The sequence below is a fragment of the Rhinoraja longicauda genome, chromosome 8 (genome assembly GCF_053455715.1).
Source record: "Rhinoraja longicauda isolate Sanriku21f chromosome 8, sRhiLon1.1, whole genome shotgun sequence".
NCBI lineage: Eukaryota > Metazoa > Chordata > Chondrichthyes > Rajiformes > Arhynchobatidae > Rhinoraja > Rhinoraja longicauda.
Genome location: NC_135960.1, coordinates 67,438 through 86,181, shown reverse-complemented (window position 1 = coordinate 86,181; position 18,744 = coordinate 67,438). Strand labels below are relative to the sequence as shown.

Here is an 18,744-nt window from a genome sequence, read left to right as displayed (position 1 = left end):
GAAGAAGATTTTACCCTCTACATTGAGGAGACTGATAGGGCGGAATTGGCTGATATCTGTGGATTCCTTCTCTTTCGGAATCAGGACTCCACATGCCCTGCGCCATGCTTTGGGTATAATTCTCTTCTCCCAAGCCACTCTCATTAGCCTCCACGGGAAGCGAAGAACATCAGGAGCACTCTTGTAGAGTCGATACGGAACCCCATTTGGCCCTGGGGCTGAAGATGCTCTTACCCGCTTTACTGTCTGTTCCACCTCCCTCCACTTTGGAGGACTAATGTCCATCTGGTGCTCTGGTTGTTCAATTGGTGGAATGTCCGATGGAATAGCTGTCTTCAGGTGTCTTTTGTCATCAGCATGTATTCTTTTCAGATGCTCGTCTAGCTCCTGCCTTGATGTTTTCAGGTTTCCTCCCTTTTCTTTGATGAAAAGTGATTTTACGAACTTATAGGGGTCCTTGAAGAAGCGTGATCTCGTTCGTTCTTTCTTTTTTCGTGACTTCCGCAGGTATTCTGCTCGTCTCAGGGTTGCTAAACGTTTTTTGATGTTTCCCTGGAGAATGTTGATGCCCTCCTTCTCACTATCAGAAGCCTTCCTCCACTGCTTCTTGAGCTGCCTTCTCTCCCGGATTAGGCATTCCATCTCCTTTTGCCGTCTGGACTTACTTTCCAAAGCAGGTGCCCTTTCCTTTTCCTCCCTTACTCCATATCGCTCTGCTCCATAGCCATAGATAATGTCCCCCATCTTATCAAGCTTTCTTTCGACTGTACCCCTTACACCCTGTAGAATATTGGTCAGGTCTGCATTTATGGTCTCCCATTCTTTCTTCTCCGAGGCTCCAGGCCATTTCACGCGGGGTTTTCTTCCGCTGATCTTTTTCTCCATTGCTGGTTTTCTTGGCTGGATGGGCTCCATATTTTCCTCTGCCTGCATAACTGTGCTTGAGGTTCCTTCATCAGGGGGGCTGATGTCCTGCGAACTTTGGTGAGACTCCAGTCGCTGGACTTCATTCGACTGACTTGATTGACTTCTCAGGAAGTACTTATCAATGCGAGGTCCCTGTTTTCCCTCCCTCAAGCACCCTTTCTTTCCTTGATGTATTTTCAAGCCCTTTGAAGATGTTATTTTCATCCAGCTGCAGGAGCAGACCTGAAGCCTCTTCTCGGATGCTGATTGTGCGCATGGTTCTTGGTGAGTGCATGTATTGCTCATGGTCTTTTCCGTTCCTAGGTCCTCGATTCCCCTACTTTGTGCATCTACCCGATCTATTCCTCTCATGATTTTGTACACCTCTATAAGATCACCCCTCATCCTCCTGCGCTCCATGGAATAGAGTCCCAGCCTGCTCAACCTCTCCCTGTAGCTCACACCCTCTAGTCCTGGCAACATCCTTGTAAATCTTTTCTGAACCCTTTCAAGCTTGACAATATCTTTCCTATAATATGGTGCCCAGAACTGAACACAATATTCTAAATGCGGTCTCACCAACGTCTTAGACAACTGCCACATAACCTCCCAACTTCTGTACTCAGTACACTGACTGATAAAGGCCAAAGAGCCAAAAGCCTTTTTGACCACCTTATCTACCTGCGACTCCACCTTCGTCCAAAGTCCAATACACAAAGACCTTCGACCAAAGTCAATACAGAAACAAGTGTTCTGAACTTAAAGAAAGGTAACTTTGAGGGTATGAGGCGTGAATTGTCCAAGATAGACTGGCAATTGATGCTGAAAGGGTTGACGGTGGACATGCAATGGAAGGCATTTAAAGGTCGCATGGATGAACTACAAGAAGTGTTCATCCCAGTTTGGCAAAAGAACAAACCAGGAAAGGTAGTGCATCCATGGCTAACAAGGGAAATCAAGGAAAGTGTTAAAACAAAAGATGAAGCATACAGATTAGCCAGAAAAAGTAGCATACCAGAGGACTGGGAGAAATTCAGAGTCCAGCAGAGGAGGACAAAGGGCTTAATTAGGAAAGGGAAAATAGATTATGAAGGAAAACTGGCAAGGAACATAAAAACTGACTGCAAAAGCTTTTATAGATATGTGAAGAGAAAAAGATTAGTTAAGACAAATGTAGGTCCCTTGCAGTCGGAAACAGGTGAATTGATCATAGGGAACAAGGAGATGGCAGGCCAATTGAACAAATACTTTGGTTCTGTCTTCACTAAGGAAGACATAAACCGTCTGCCGGAAATAGCGGGGGACCGGGAGTCTAATGAGATGGAGGAACTGAGGGAAATCCAGGTTAGTCGGGAAATGGTGTTAGGTAAATTAAATGGATTAAAGGCAGATAAATCCCCAGGGCCAGATAGGCTGCATCCCAGAGTGCTTAAGGAAGTAGCCTCAGAAATAGTGGATGCATTAGTGATAATTTTTCAAAACTCTTTAGATTCTGGAGTAGTTCCTGAGGATTGGAAGGTAGCTAATGTAACCCCACTTTTTAAAAAGGGAGGGAGAGAGAAAACGGGGAATTATAGACCAGTTAGCCTAACATCGGTAGTGGGGAAAATGCTAGAGTCAGTTATTAAAGATGTGATAGCATCACATTTGGAAAGTGGTGAAATCATCGGACAAAGTCAGCATGGATTTACCAAAGGCAAATCATGTCTGACGAATCTTATAGAATTTTTCGAGGATGTAACTAGTAGAGTGGATAAGGGAGAACCAGTCGATGTGTTATATCTGGACTTTCAGAAGGCCTTCGACAAGGTCCCACATAGGAGATTGGTGTACAAACTTAAAGCACACGGTATTGAGGGTTCAGTGTTGAGGTGGATAGAAAATTGGTTGGCAGACAGGAAGCAAAGAGTAGGAATAAACGGGTCCTTTTCGGAATGGCAGGCAGTGACTAGTGGGGTACCGCAAGGCTCAGTGCTGGGACCCCAGTTATTTACAGTGTATATTAATGATTTGGACGAGGGAATTGAATGCAACATCTCTAAGTTTGCGGATGACACGAAGCTGGGTGGCAGTGTTAGCTGCAAGGAGGATGCTAGGAGGTTGCAGAGTGACTTGGATAGATTAGGCGAGTGGGCAAATGCATGGCAGATGCAATATAATGTGGATAAATGTGAGGTTATCCACTTTGGCGGCAAGAACAGGAAAGCAGAGTATTACCTGAATGGTGACCGATTGGGAGAAGGGGAGATGCAACGTGACCTGGGTGTCATGGTGCACCAGTCATTGAAAGCAAGCATGCAGGTGCAGCAGGCAGTGAAGAAAGCGAATGGTATGTTAGCATTCATAGCAAGAGGATTTGAGTTTAGGAGCAGGGAGGTTCTGCTGCAGTTGTACAGGGCCTTGGTGAGACCGCACCTGGAGTATTATGTGCAGTTTTGGTCTCCTAACCTGAGGAAAGACGTTCTTGCCTTAGAGGGAGTACAGAGAAGGTTCACCAGATTGATCCCTGGGATGGCGGGACTTTCATATGAGGAAAGACTGGATAGACTGGGCTTGTACTCGCTGGAATTTAGAAGACTGAGGGGGGATCTTATAGAAACATATAAAATTCTTAAGGAGTTGGAGAGGCTAGATGCAGGAAGATTGTTCCCGATGTTGGGGGAGTCCAGAACCAGGGGTCACAGCTTAAGGATAAGGGGGAAGTCGTTTAGGACCGAGATGAGAAAACATTTCTTCACACAGAGAGTGGTGAGTCTGTGGAATTCTCTGCCACAGAAGGTAGTTGAGGCCAGTTCATTGGCTATATTTAAGAGGGAGTTAGATGTGGCCCTTTTTGCTAAAGGGATCGGGGGGTATGGAGAGAAGGCAGGTACAGGCTACTGAGCTGGATGATCAGCCATGATCATATTGAATGGCGGTGCAGGCTCGAAGGGCCGAATGGCCTACTCCTGCACCTATTTTCTATGTTTCTATGTTTCTACATCTGGGAGATTGTTTGTGTCTTCCTTAGTGAAGACAGATCCGAAGTACCTGTTCAACACTTCTGCCATTTCCTTGTTCCCCATAATAATTTCACCCGTGTCTGCCTTCAAGAGGCCCACATTTGATTTTGCTACTCTTTTTCTCTTAACATATCTAAAGAAGCTTTTACTGAACAAGACCTTCATCCTCAACGACTTCTTCACCACCCGTGGATTGGACTTCTTACTGCTCACAGAATCCTGGCTTAACCCTGGTGAGCTTGCTCCACTCGTGGAACTCTGTCCTGATGACTGTAACTTCTTCACCTCGCCTAGGCTCTCCGGACGCGGTGGGGGCTTAGCCACTGTGTTTAAGAAACATTTCAACTGCCGCCTCCTGAACGCTGATCATTTCTCCAGTTTCGAGGTGCAACTAATTAAAGTAGGCCTAGCCTATCCCCTCTTAATTGTTCTTGTGTATCGCCCACCAAAAATGCATAAGGACTTCATCACCCAATTTGCTGATGATTTCTAGCATTTTGCCCAAATTTTACCGGATCATGATTCTTGGTGACTTTAATATTCATGTTTGCTGTCCCACTAAGCCTCTTGTGAGTGAATTTATGCACCTGGTTGAGTCCTTCAATCTGACTCTTCACACCACGGGACCCACTCACAAGTTAGGCCATACTCTCGACCTAGTGTTATCGTCCGGATTCCCAATCAACAACATTGAAACTACTGAAGCCTGTCTATCGGACCACAGCGCTATCATTTTTGACGCATCTCTGCCTTTATCTCCCGCAAAATCTCATCTCCCTGTTCGCTACTCCCGCGACATAAATTCATTGGCTGCCAGTAAATTCTCCGAGGCTCTCACAGCTGCCCCCAACATCTGCACTATTGAGGCCTCTCCCCCCCATCTCAGCACTGAAGATCTCGCCTCTTTATTTAATATCACTTGCTCTTCCATCCTGGATTCTATCGCTCCCCTTAAAATGAAAAAGCCTAAGCCCAAAGGTCGGCCGTGGCTCAATGACACCACCAAAGCCCTAAGAAGGGAGTGCAGAAAATCAGAAAGGAGGTGGAAATGTGACAAGCTTCAAATTTCCTTCGAAATTCTGAGAAACAATCTTCTCAAATACCAGGAAGCAGTAAAGTCTGCTAGAGCACAATACTTCTCCGACCTTATTTCCAAAAACTCTCATAACTCCAAGGTCCTATTTAGAACAATTACCTCTGTCATATGTCCCGCCCCCAGTACCAGCTTAGTTGGGTCCCCTGCTAAGTGCGAAGAATTCGCTAAATTTTTCACCAACAAAGTTGAGAACATTAGAATGAACATTTCCCCTCCCACCCGTGACCTAGCTGTCTCACTAGTCTGTTCATCTAAATTGGACTGCTTCCAACCCGTCACTCTATCCTCCCTTGCAAAGCTTGTCTCCGCTATGAAACCTGCAACCTGCCCCCTTGATCCTGCCCCCTTGATCCTGCCCCCACTGCCCTTCTGAAGGATGTCATTGCAATAGCCGGTCCCAGCATCCTCTCTATTATCAACAGTTCTCTGGCCACTGGCACTGTTCCAACCAGTTTCAAGCAACTGCCATTCCTGTCAAAAGTCTTTGAAAAGGCAATTCTAAACCAATTAGTGCCCTACCTGCACCAATACACCATCCTGGAAAGTTTCCAGTCAGGTTTCAGAGCCCACCACAGCACAGAGTCTGCCTTGTTGAAGGTACACAACGACCTGCTTCTCGCCATCGACACGGGTGACTGTGCAATCCTGCTCCTTCTCGACCTCAGCGCAGCGTTCGATACAGTGGACCACACCATCCTTATTGACCGTCTCCGGTACGCGGTTGGCATTGATGGCACTGCCCTGAGCTGGTTCGCTTCGTACCTCAAAGATAGGAGTTTCGCCATCAACATAGGCAGTTATTCCTCTGCTCCAGCTAGCCTCTCCTGCGGAGTTCCACAAGGCTCCATCCTAGGCCCCATTCTCTTCTCTCTATACATGCTCCCCCTTGGCCAAATCATTCAAAGGCACGGCATTTCTTTCCACTGCTATGCCGATGACACTCAGCTTTACCTCCCCCTGAAACCCAACAACCAGTCAAATTTAAACAGCCTCTTACACTGCCTTGAGGACATAAAATGTTGGATGGCACAGAACTTCCTCCAATTAAATGAGAGCAAGTCTGAGGTCATCCTATTCGGCCCCCCCGACTCCATCAAATCGATAACAGGCAGTCTTGGAAGTCTATCCTGCCTAGTCAAACCGCATGTCAAAAACCTCGGCATGATATTTGACTCTGCATTAAAATTTGATAAGCAAGTCAACGCTGTGGTAAAAGCCAGCTTCTTCCAACTTCGAACCATAGCTAAAATCAAACCTTTCCTCCAATTCGACGACACAGAAAAAATCATTCACGCTTTCATTTCCTCCCGCCTAGACTACTGCAACTCCCTATACACTGGGATCAGCAATCTTCCCTGTCCCGCCTGCAACTGGTCCAAAACGCCGCAGCGAGACTCCTGACGGGTACCTGTAAAAGGGACCACATCACCCCGATTCTGGCCTCTCTCCACTGGCTCCCTGTACGGTACAGAATCAACTTCAAGCTCCTCCTATTCACGTATAAAGCCCTAAATGGACACCCCCTCCCCCTACATCAAAAATCTTCTAACCCCCCTCTCTAACTCCAGGTCCCTCAGGTCGGCCGACTTGGGGCTACTCACTATCCCGCGGTCTAGGCTTAAGCTCAGGGGTGACCGCGCTTTTGCGGTTGCAGCTCCTAGACTGTGGAACAGCATCCCTCTCCCCATCAGAACTGCCCCCTCCATCGACTCCTTTAAGTCCAGGCTCAAAACCTATTTCTACTCCCTAGCGTTTGAGGCTCATTGAAGAGGCGCTGTGAACTGTTTGCGTGCTACTGTATGTTTCATTTTTTTTCCTTAGTACCTAATCAGATGTACAGCACTTTGGTCAACGTGGGTTATTTTTAAATGTGCTATACAAATAAAATTGACTTGACTTGACTTGACTGTCCTTCTTTATATTCTTGGCCAGCTTCCCCTCGTACTTCATCTTTTCTGCCCGTATTGCCCATTTTGTTACCTTCTGTTGTCTTATGAAAGTTTCCCAATCCTCTGGCTTCCGGCTACTCTTTGCTGTGTTATACATCTTTTCTTTTAGTTTTATTCCATCCCTAACTTCCCTTGTCAGCCATGGTTGCCTCCTACTCCCCTTAGAATCTTTCTTCCTTTTTGGAATGAAATGATCCTACGTCTTCCGGATTATGCCCAGAAATTCCTGCCATTGTTGTTCCACCGTCATTCCTGCTGGGATCCCTTTCCAGTCGACCTTGGCCAGCTCCTTATATTTCGCGCATGCATATACAATACTTTAAATTCCTTACTCATCTCACTCTTCACATCGATCCCTATTACACTTGGCCATTCTCTCCTATCCCTTTGTGAGCTTTCTTTCCCGTTAATTCTGGGGTCATTAACTATCCCTTTACTCTCTTTCCCTTTAACTCCATCCTTGACTATCCCATTTGACACCCACATCCCCCCCCCCAGCTTATTTAGTTTAAAACCACCTGTGTAGCAGTGGCAAACCTGCCTGCCAGAATGCTGGTCCCCCACCTGTTAAGGTGCAATCCGTCCCTTTTGTACAATTCCCCCTTAGCCCAAAACAGATCCCAGTGATCTAAGAATGTAAATCCCTGCCCCCTGCACCAGTTCCTCAGCCATGCATTCAGGTCCTGGATCTCCCTGTTCCTGCTCTCGCCAGCACGAGGAACTAGAAGCAAACCGAAGATAACCACCCTGGAGGTCCTGCTTTTCAGCATTTTTCCGAGCTCTCTAAAGTCACGCTGCAGAATATTCATCCCCTTTTTTCCGACATCGTTTGTGCCAACATGCACTACCACTTCCGGCTGTTCACTTTTGCCCTTGAGGATTTTCTGCACTCTGTCCATGATATCCTGTGGAAGTGGTGGCGCCTAACGGCTGCGGCTCGCTAGCAGTCTGTTCGTCTTTTTTCCTTTTTTTTTTGTTGTGTGTCGGTGTTGGGATGGTTTTTTTTGGGTTTTTTGTTGTGTATGTGTGGGGGGTGGTGGTGGTGTGGGTGGGGGGTGGGTGGGGGAAACCTTTCTCTTTTAGGTCTCTTCCTCACGGCGCGGGGTGCGGCTCGGCCGCGGGGCCTAACATCGCCCGGCGCGGCTCGGCCGCTGGACTTAACATCGCCCGGCGCTGCTCGGCCGCTGGACTTAACAGTGCCCGGTGCGGCTTGGCCGCGGGGCCTTCCATCGCCCGGTGCGGCTCGGCCGCGGGGCCTAACATCGCTGGTGCGGCTCGGCCGCGGGACTTAACAGTGCCCGGTGCGGCTCGGCCGCGGGGCCTAACATCGCTGGTGCGGCTCGGCCGCTAGACTTAACAGTGCCCGGGCCGCGGGGCCTAACATCGCCCGGCGTGGCTCGGCCGCGGGACTTTTCATCGCTGGTGCGGCTCGGCCGCTGGACTTAACATCGCCCGGTGCGGCTCGGTCACGGGGCCTTCCACCGCCCGGTTCGGCCGCGAGACGTCTCAGCGCCCGGTGCGACTCGGCCGCGGGGACTTCCATCCCCTTGCGGGGACTGCGGGTCGGTTGGGGACGAGCTGTCTGTCCGTGGGCGTGGGGAAGAGAGTGGAAGTTTTGTTGCCTCCATCACAGTGAGGGGGTGTTTGGAGTCACTGTGATGGACGTTATGTGTTGGGGTCATGTGTCTTGTATTCTTTTTTGTGTGTGACTGCTATGTAGTTTCGTTCGGTACCTTGGTACCGAATGACAAATAAAGCTCTGTTGAACTGTTGAACTGGCACCAGGAGGCAGCACACCATCCTCGAATCCCACCTGTTGCCACAGAAACCCCTGTCTGTACCCCTGTCTGTACCTCTCACAATGGAGTCTCCTACTACCACGGCGTTGCCTCGTGTTTTGGCTCAACAACACTTTTTGCTTCGCAGACCAGTCTGCCGCTCAGTGTGGTAATGTCTTCTTCCCCGACAGCTTCCAAGTGGGTGAACCTGTTCTCAAGAGGCACAACACCCGGGGTCCCTTGCACTCCACGTTTCCTTCCCTTTCTCACTGTCACCCACTTTCTCTCTTCCAGTACCTTCGGTGTAACAATCTCACTGTAGGACTTGTCGAGGAACGACTCAGTTTCTCGGACGGACCTGAGGTTATCCACTTGCTTCTCCAGTTCCCCAACACGGTCCTTCAGGAGCTGTACCTGGATACACTTCTCACACTTGTAGCAGCCAGAGGCACCAGCAGTGTCCCTGACCTCCCACATCCTGCAAGCAACGCACTGAATCAGCTTGCTTGACATTTCCTTCTTTCGTCTCTCCCTCTCCAGCGTTTGGTGTGGCGCCCTCCCTCAGCCTCCACACCGAAGACTCGCAGCCCGAGATTCGCAGCCAAAGACTCGCACTTTTCTCACAGGGCACTTCCCTCGACAGGACCGCACCCCTTGAGCAAGCCTTGCTTGTATCAGTTGCTAAATTGACTAATTGTCCAATTTACCAATCTTCAAATCTAATTGTTCAGCCAATCCCCACACTCACGCCTAACCTTCCTTCCTCTGATGAGCTAGAAGGTATGTGCTTTGCCCGACCTGCAATCACAGACTGCTAAAGTGCCCTTTTATACCTGCTCTACCTGTGATTCACCAAGTCCAGCCAATGGTCGTTCTCGCTGCTGTTTTGCCCAACCTGCACTCAAAGACTGAAGTGTTGGAAATGCTTAGTGAGTCAGGCAGCATCTGTGCAAAGAGAAACAGCACTAACATTTCTTGTCAATGATCCTTCATTAGAATATAGCAGTGCTCCCTAAATCAGTAGTTAGGTGGCTGAAAGAAAAAATACAGTTCCCACTTAACCTCGGCTATTGTAATCACATGTAGTATATAACTGCTCCAGCTCAATCAGCATGACATGATCCTAAAAGATGTGCCAGTAATATTCTACGGGGCTAACACACCACGTCCATGAGAAATGTTGTAGGACGATGCTAAAGAAAGCAGATTTAATTCAAATGCTAGTTGCGATGACTGACATATTCCTCACCTCATCATCCTTTGCAGCAAAGACCTTTAGCGTTTGCCGTCCAACATGATAATGCTGCAGGACCTGTAAAACACACAGTATTGATATTCACACACTTTAGGTGAGTTTTCAAATAAAACAGGTCCACCACTGATTTTCCGGCCATTTTAATCAAGACAAAATCTCCCCCAGGAAAGTCCGCCCGAAAATGTGGTGCCTCGGCAGGGTGAGGCGGCCGATCTCAACCTCATCGGGACTTACTCGCTGATTGGCAGGTCGAATTAGCCCCTGCGGCCGGGGCTCTGGAAAATCGGCCCAGCCGAAGCTGGCAGATCCGTTCCCATAGACGACTTCCGCGGCCAACTTTGTGGACTGGTGACTCACAACCCCCCCCCTGGCCATGACCTCTGCTAGTCTGGCAAAATGGATAATCCTGAAAGGTTTTGGAACCAAGGGTGCCGGAAAATCCAGTGAAAATCAAATTAAATCATTGTCACAATGCTGCCTACCAGACCTAACATTGAATTCTCTAACTTTGGACAACATGCTCTTTCTCCCCAGCTACTGTGCACCATCTCCATCAGCTTCACTTTTTCCACATCAGATGTGTACTGATTGATGAGTGCCTACCATCGGCCCAAGGTGTGCATGCCTGCTTTTGGTGGACCATGTGGAACAATGTGTTTCAGTCCGAGCTGCACCCACTCCCTCCTCAATTATTTTTCAACTACATTGATGACGGCATTGGTGCTGTCTGTCCCCTGCACTCATGCAGAACCCAAAAGGTTCATAACTTTTGCTACCGATTGTCAACCTACTCTCATTTTCACATGGTCAGTCTGACACTTCCCTTATTTTTTTGGATCTGTCACTAACTCAGTCTTGCTGCTAATATCCATTACAAGCAGACAAATGTCCACAGCTATCTCCATTACTCTTTGTCTCACCCCATCTCCTGGAAGGACAATTTAATTCTCCCATTTCCTCCATTTCCATCGTAGTTGCTCAGACACTGACATTTTCTATACATGACTTTGAAATGTCTTCCTTCTTCCTGGACCATGGCTTCCCTTCTACGATCGTTAACAAAGCCCTTGACCACATCTTATCCATTTCTTGTGCCTCTACTCTCAGATCAAGGATAAAGTTCCACATGTCCTTGCCTCCCACCCTACCAGCCTCCACATTCAACAGAGCATTCTCCACTATTTCTGCCATCTTCAGAGATTCTACCACAACTAATCTCCTCTCAGCATTTCATCGATTGTTCCCTTTGTGACATGGAAACTGAGAAGTGATGCAGTATGGGAAGTTAAACCTGGCCAAGACATAACAAATTGGTAGCAAGGAAGGCAAACACAAAGCTAGTATTTATTTCAAGATGGCTAGAATACAAAACAGGGATGTAATGCTGAGGCTCTATAAGGCATTGGTCAGGCTGTATTTGGAATATTGTGAGCAATTTTGGGCACCATATCCAAGGTAGGATGTGCTGGCTCTGGAGAGGGTCCAGAGGAGGTTCACAAGAATGATCCCAGGAGGGGATAAACATAAGATGAGCGTTTGTCGGCACTGGGCCTGCACTCGCTGGGCCTGCACTCGCTGGGCCTGTACTGGGCCTGCGCTCGCCGGGCCTGCGCTCGCTGGGCCTGTACTGGGCCTGCGCTCGCCGGGCCTGCGCTCGCTGGGCCTGTACTGGGCCTGTGCTCGCCGGGCCTGCGCTCGCTGGGCCTGTACTGGGCCTGCGCTCGCCGGGCCTGTACTGGCTAGAGTTTAGAAGAATGAGGGGGGACCTCATTGAAACATACAGAATAGTGAAAGGCTTGGATAGAGTGGACGTGGACAGGATATTTCCATTAGTGGGAGAGTCTAGGACCAGAGGTCATAGCTTCAGAATTAAAGGCCGTTCCTTTAAGAAGGTGAGGAGGAATGTCTTTAGTCAGAGGATGGTGAATCTGTGGAATTCTTTGCCACAGACGGCTGTGGAGGCCGTCAATGGATATTTTTAAGGCAAAGATAGATAGATTCTTGAATAGTACGGATGTCAAGGGTTATGGGGAGGCGGGAGAATGGGGTTTAGAGGGCGAGATAGATCAGCCATGATTGAATGGCAAAGTAGGCTTGATGGGCCGAATGGCCTAATTCTGCTCCTATCACTTATGACCTTATGACTCTGGGGAATGAGATTGAACAGAAAGAGTATTGCATTGCATGATGTCACAACACTGTAGGAGAGATGAGATTAAGCTGGAAAATTTCACAAGGATTGGAGGGCTTGAGTTCTAAGTAGTGATTGGATAGTCATAGAGCAATATAGCATGGAACCATGCCCTTTGGCCCAACTCATCCTTGACAACCAAGATCCCCATCGAAGGTGGTCCCATTTGCCCACGTTCGGCCCTCAAGAGATGAGCACCAGAGTTACAATGAAAATCTTTGTTTTGCAAGCTATCCAAAAAGATCAGATATACTATACATAAATACATTCATGTCAAACTCAAGTATAATAAGTGAGTTCGGTATCTCGACCACGCATGCGCAGGTCATGGGTCACTTGTGCTAAACGTTCTCGCCGGCTGAGCTGCTGCGTGCATACAGACCCGCGTTTCATCCGTATTTTCCAGTTTTGCTTCTTCAAGGTAAGAAAATACTGCTTTCAAAACTATTAATTACGTGTATTTATGGTTAATTTGTAAAAAATACAATAGACAATATGTGCAAGAGTAGGCCATTCGGCCCTTCGAGCCAGCACCGCCATTCAATGTGATCATGGCTGATCATTCTCAATCAGTACCCCGTTCCTGCCTTATCCCCATACCCCCTGACTCCGCTATCCTTAAGAGCTCTATCTAGCTCTCTCTTGAATGCATTCAGAGAATTGGCCTCCACTGCCTTCTGAGGCAGAGAATTCCACAACTTCACAACTCTCTGACTGAAAATGTTTTTCCTCATCTCAGTTCTAAATGGCTTACCCCTTATTCTTAAACTGTGGCCCCTGGTTCTGGACTCCCCCAACATTGGGATCATGTTTCCTGCCTCTAACATGTCCAACCCCTTAATAATCTTATACGTTTCGATAAGATCCCCTCATCCGTCTAAATTCCAGTGTATACAAGCCCAGTCGCTCCAGTCTTTCAACATATGACAGTCCCGCCATTCCGGGAATTAACCTAGTAAACCTACGCTGCACAGCCTCAATAGCAAGAATACGATGATTTTGTAGGTTTTATTGCTTTATGCTTCGGTGAGTGAGTGAGATCGTGATGATTTTTTTTTGCATTGTAACTCTATGTTTCTAACTTGAACCGGAGCTGCTCCTCAAGCGGGAATATGTCACACTTCCCAAACTACGAGTTATTCTTGGTTTTCTCAATCGTTCTTGGATTGTCAGCGATGCAAAAGGCAAACAAACGTTTGAATGAATGAATTGCTGCTTTGTGCGGGCGGTGGCAACAGTCCGGAATGTCAATGGATGACCACTGTAAACTTGAAGCTGCTGTTTGTGCAGTGATGCAAAAGAAAATCATCACGATCTCGCTCACTCACCGAAGCATAAAGCAATAAAACCTACAAAATCATCGTATTTTTTACAAATGAACCATAAATACACCTAATTAATAGTTTTGAAAGCAGTATTTTCTTACCTTGAAGAAGCAAAACTGGAAAATACAGATGAAACGCAGGTCTATATACATGCAGCAGCTCAGCCGGCGAGAATGTTTAGCACAAGTGACTTATGGCCAGCACATGCGCGGTCGATATACCGAACTCGCTTATAGAGCAAAGGGGAAGATACAGAGTGCAGTACATACAGGGTAGTTCTCAGCATTGTAGCACATCAATTCCAAAGTCATAGTACAAGTTCCATAATGGTGTAGAGGTGAATCACATAGTACCCTAGCTTATGAAAGGACCATTCCGAAGCCCAAGTCTGGTGGTACACAGTTTCAAACTTCTGGACCTTCTGCCAGACGGGAGCAGGGGGAAACTGGGATGGGATAACTCTTTGATATGTCCCCCTAACTCCATGCTGAACATGATGCCAAGATAAACTAATCTCCTCTCCCTGCCTGCACGTGGTCCATATCACTGTTTCTTGCATATCCATGTGCCTATCCAAAAGCCTCCTGACCATTCCTATCACATCTGCCTCCCCACCACCCCCAGCACCTCGATCGACACACCTACCATCTACCTCCCCACCACCCCCAGCACCTCGATCGTCGCACCTACCATCTACCTCCCCACCACCCCCAGCACCTCGATCGTCGCACCTACCATCTTCTGTGCAAAAATACTTGCCCCATATATCTCCTTTAAACTTTCTCGTTCCAGTCTTAAAACTATGTCCACTAGTCTTTGACATTTCCACCCCGGGAAAATGGTTCTGGTTGTCTACCCCATCTGTGCCTCTCATAATTTTATATATTTCTATCATATTTCCTCACAACCTCCAGCATTACAGAGAAAAAAAAATCCAAGTTTGTCCAAACCCTCCTCATAACTAATACCCTGTAATCCAGACAGCATTCTGCACACTCTCCAGAGCATCCTCAACTAGACTGAAAATAGGGTACACAAACATTTAGATTAGTACTCACTTGTGCAGACTTGGTAAATCCGAGAACATTGAAACATTTCCCGTTGGTTTTGTACTTCATCTGGTCCTGATCCACACGTGAGAAAGGGATAATATCACTGCCATAACGGAACCCTGCAAATTAACGACATTCATCTGACCAATTTGATTGATTAAAAAAAAAAGTGAAGCCAAATGTATTGGTGAGGGTGGTGCGATTGATAATAGTAGAGATGAACTTAAGTTAAAACCTTTGACAAGGTCCCACATGGGAGATCTGTTCCATTAGGTTAGAGCCCATGGGATCCGGGGCACACTGATAAATTTAACATAGTACAGCACAGGAACAGGCTCTTTGGCAACAGTGTCTTTGCAGAGCACTATGCCAGGTTAAACTAACCTCCTCAGCCTGCATGGGACCTGGAAATCCATGTGCCAATAAAAACCTGAAATGCCATGTACAATGAGATCTGGGTGTCCTAGTGCATCAGTCACTGAAAGGAAGCATGCAGGTACAGCAGGCAGTGAAGAATGCCAATGGCATGTTGGCCTTCATAACAAGAGGAGTTGAGTATAGGAGCAAAGAGGTCCTTCTGCAGTTGTACAAGGCCCTAGTGAGATCGCACCTGTAGTACTGTGTGCAGTTCTGGTCTCCAAATTTGAGGAAGGATATTCTTGCTTTTGAGGGCGTGCAGCGTAGGTTCACTAAGTTAATTCCCGGAATGGCAGGACTGTTGTATGTTGAAAGACTGGAGCGACTAGGCTCGTATACACTGGAATTTAAAGCATGAGAGGGGATCTTATTGAAACATATAAGATTATTAAGGGATTGGAGACGTTAGAGGCAGGAAACATGTTCCCAATGTTGGGGGAGTCCAGAACCAGGGGTCACAATTTAAGAGTAAGGGATACACCATTTAGAACGGAGATGAGGAAAAACTTTTTCAGTCAGAGAGTTGTGAATCTGTGGAATTCTCTGCCTCAGAAGGCAATGGAGGCTAATTCTCTGGATACTTTCAAGGGAGAGATAGATGGCGCTCTTAAGGATAGCGGAGTTAGGGGGTATGGGGAGAAGGCAGGAACGGGGTACAGATTGAGAATGATCAGCCATGATCACATTGAATGGTGGTGCTGGCTCGAAGGGCCTATTCCTGCACCTATTGTCTATTATATCTACCTCCACCACCACCCATAGCAGCACTTTCTGTGTAAAAAAACTTGCCCCCACATGTTCTATATACTAAAACTCTTTTTGTTTGTTTGTTCCTGAACTACAGCCAAAACAGTACATGATAGTGCGACAATAAGGCCCACCTTACTCACCATCGTCCTGTGGTGCTATGGATGAAGTTTCATGCAAATTATCGTTATATTTTTAAAGTTATTCACATTTTAAAGTTTAAAAAACCGCGCATGCGCAGTTGGAGCCCCGTTGATCTGGTAGTTATGTAAGATGGCCGCATTGTATAAAAATGCAAAACTTCTGGTTGGAGATTTTTAAAATAGTTTCTAAAGTTATTAATAAAAAATTAGATATGGACCCAAAATTAATTATATTAGGATTATCAGAACATACTACAAATTTTACAGTAAGTCAGGTACATTTTCTTGATTACAGTCTAATAACTGCGAAAAAACTAATACTTAAATTTTGGAAAAAACCAATAACCCCCACAATTAAAATGTGGACTATGGAAATGACAGAGACCCTGCATTTGGAAAAAATAAGGTTTGCCTTAATCGACAAACCTGAGTTATTTTTAAAAATATGGTCTCCATTTATTGAATTTTTAGAAAAGTAAATAGGTTTGGCACAGGACTAAAATAAAAAAAAATTTAAATAAAAAGTTGAAACTTGAGTTGGGGGTTGGATGTACAGCTGTGGTTTTTGTCTCCCGGATCTACTCCCGTTAATTTTTATTGTTAGATCCTTTTAAAAAAAAATTTTTTTTTTTAACCCTCTTACTCTCTCTCCCCAAGTTTATAGTTTTATATTTTTATTTTTACTTTCTCTCTTCAAAAATTTAAAAATGGAAGCTATGTAAGAACTTTGTAACAAATGTGTTTTTTCTTATTTCGATTTGTACATATGCTTTTCAAAAATAAAATATAAAAAAAAAAAAAAAAAAGATGGCCGCCGCATCCGTGCATGCGCAGCACAAACGCGTCGTTGGGGCCCGTTGATCTCGGGTACGAGCATGGCTCTGCCTCCTGTCTCTTGGGGGCGGGTTTGCCAGCTCTGTAGCAGTGGGAGAGCCAGGCCTGGTGCGGGGGGGAAGCAGCTGGAGCCTGGGCCTGGACATGACCGGGTAACCGAGAGCCTGAGGTGGGCCAAGGGGAAAGGCGGAAGCAGCAGCAGCGATGAGGCCGGGCGTTGGTGGAGGTGGAGGCCGAGGCCTGGCGCTGGGCCAGCCCTCGGCTACCCCGTCCCCCCTCCTCTCCCCGGCCGGCTCAGCACCTTCCCCATGCCTCCCAGAGTCCAGCGGCATCAGCGCAGCAACAGTGGGAGAGCCGCCGCCGCCGTCTACCCACTGCACTGAACGTCCCCCCCCTCCCCCCCGGGCGGGTTGCTATGCAACCTCCGTTAGGCGGGGGAGAGGGAGGGAGGGGGGATGAGTGGGGGTGGGGGGGGAGGGGAAGGGGGGAGGGGAATGGGGTGGAAGAAGGGGGGTGGAGGGTAGAGAGGATGGGTGGGGAAGGGGGGAGGAGAGAGGGGTAGGGGCAACATGGATACTAGGGGCGTGGCTGTGTTCTGCAGCTGCGGCTCACCGGCAGTCTCTCTGTCTTTTTTTTGTTTTTTTGTCTATTGTCATTGTTTAATGTACGTTTTGTTCTATTTTTAACTCTGTGTATGTGGGAGGGTGGTGGGGGGGGGGGTGGGGGAAACCTTCTTTCAAATCTCCTCCTCAACGGAGATGCGACCTTTACCGTGTCGTATCTCCGTTCGCGCTACGGCCTAACATCGTGGAGTCGGCGGCCTCCAGCTGGGATCGACCTTGAAGACTCCGGTCGCAGGGCCTGGACTTACCATCTCGGAGGCTTCGGCCGTGGGCCCTGCAGACCGCAACATCGGGAGCTCGCAGGTCCCTGGCTGGCGACCGGTTTTTGGGAGCTCCAGCCGTAGCAGCTTCGACCGCCCCGCAGCACAAGGTACGATCGACCCGCTCGCAGGCCCTTCATCGCCCTGCGTGGCTCGGCCGCAGCACTTTCCATCGCCCAGTGGGGGCTCAGGACCTTCATCGGCCTGCTTGGCTCGGCCCTGGGACTTTCCATCGCCCGGTGGGGGCTCAGGACCTTCATCGGCCTGCTTGGCTCGGCCCTGGGACTAACCATTGCCCGGTGGGGGCTTCAAAAAGTTGGGAGCCTCGATCACCTCGTGGCACCACGGGAGAAGAAATGAGGAGGAGATAAGACTTTGCCTTCCATCACAGTGAGGGTGTGCCTAGAGCAATCACTGTGATGGCTGTTTGTGTAAAAATTGTATCTGTGTGTCCTGTGCTTTTTGTTGTCTACTGCCGGACCCTGACGTGAGAGGACGCTGGCGTTGTTTATTCGCCGCTTCTCCGTTAGGATAGTTTGTCTGTTTGTTTTTATGTTATGATTGTTTATGTAAAGCGCTTTGAGCTTCTGGAAAGGCGCTATATAAAATAAATGCTTATTATTATTATTATTATTATAGATGAAGTTCCAGGTCAGGATCTTCTTCGGAGAGCATAGCCAGACATCTCAACATTTGATTTTACAAATTCAGAATTTTGATGTCCAAAATTCATTATATGGCGCGTAATGCAACTTTTCAGCAAAAAAAGTATGTACGCCAAATGCGCGTACGCATTGCGCTACATTCACGTGTGAAAAACGACTATTATTTCCAACAGTCTGTAGTTCTTGGACTACATGTACAATGTCAGGCCGATCATGAGTATATTCTACTATTTATAGAAAGGTTATTGAACAGAAATACCTTTTACAACACAAAGAAAAAATTGTTTTATTTTGTTTTCTCTTTTTCCTTTTTCCTTACACATCCCAATTCTCTTGGTATTGAATAAATGAACAATGGTCATAAAATGTGTGACTGAGTTATGAAGACAATAGCTTTGGAGAGGGTGCAGAGGAGATTCACCAGGATGCTGCCAGGGATGAAGGGCCTCGGCTATGAGGAGAGACTGGGCAGACTGGGGTTGTTTTCCCTGGAGCAGAGAA

At 47.4% G+C, this 18,744-nt stretch overlaps 1 protein-coding gene across 1 annotated transcript in view; it reads right to left on the bottom strand.

The window, feature by feature from the left end:
• LOC144595699 (X-ray repair cross-complementing protein 5-like) overlaps positions 1-18,744 on the bottom strand; it is a 96,304-nt gene that overhangs the window by 39,330 nt on the left and 38,230 nt on the right. The window contains exons 9-10 of the mRNA XM_078403238.1: positions 14,561-14,673; positions 9,981-10,043 (exon numbers count right to left, since the gene is read on the bottom strand). Coding sequence (XP_078259364.1) covers positions 9,981-10,043; positions 14,561-14,673 — 176 coding nt within the window. The remainder of the gene's footprint in view (positions 1-9,980; positions 10,044-14,560; positions 14,674-18,744) is intronic.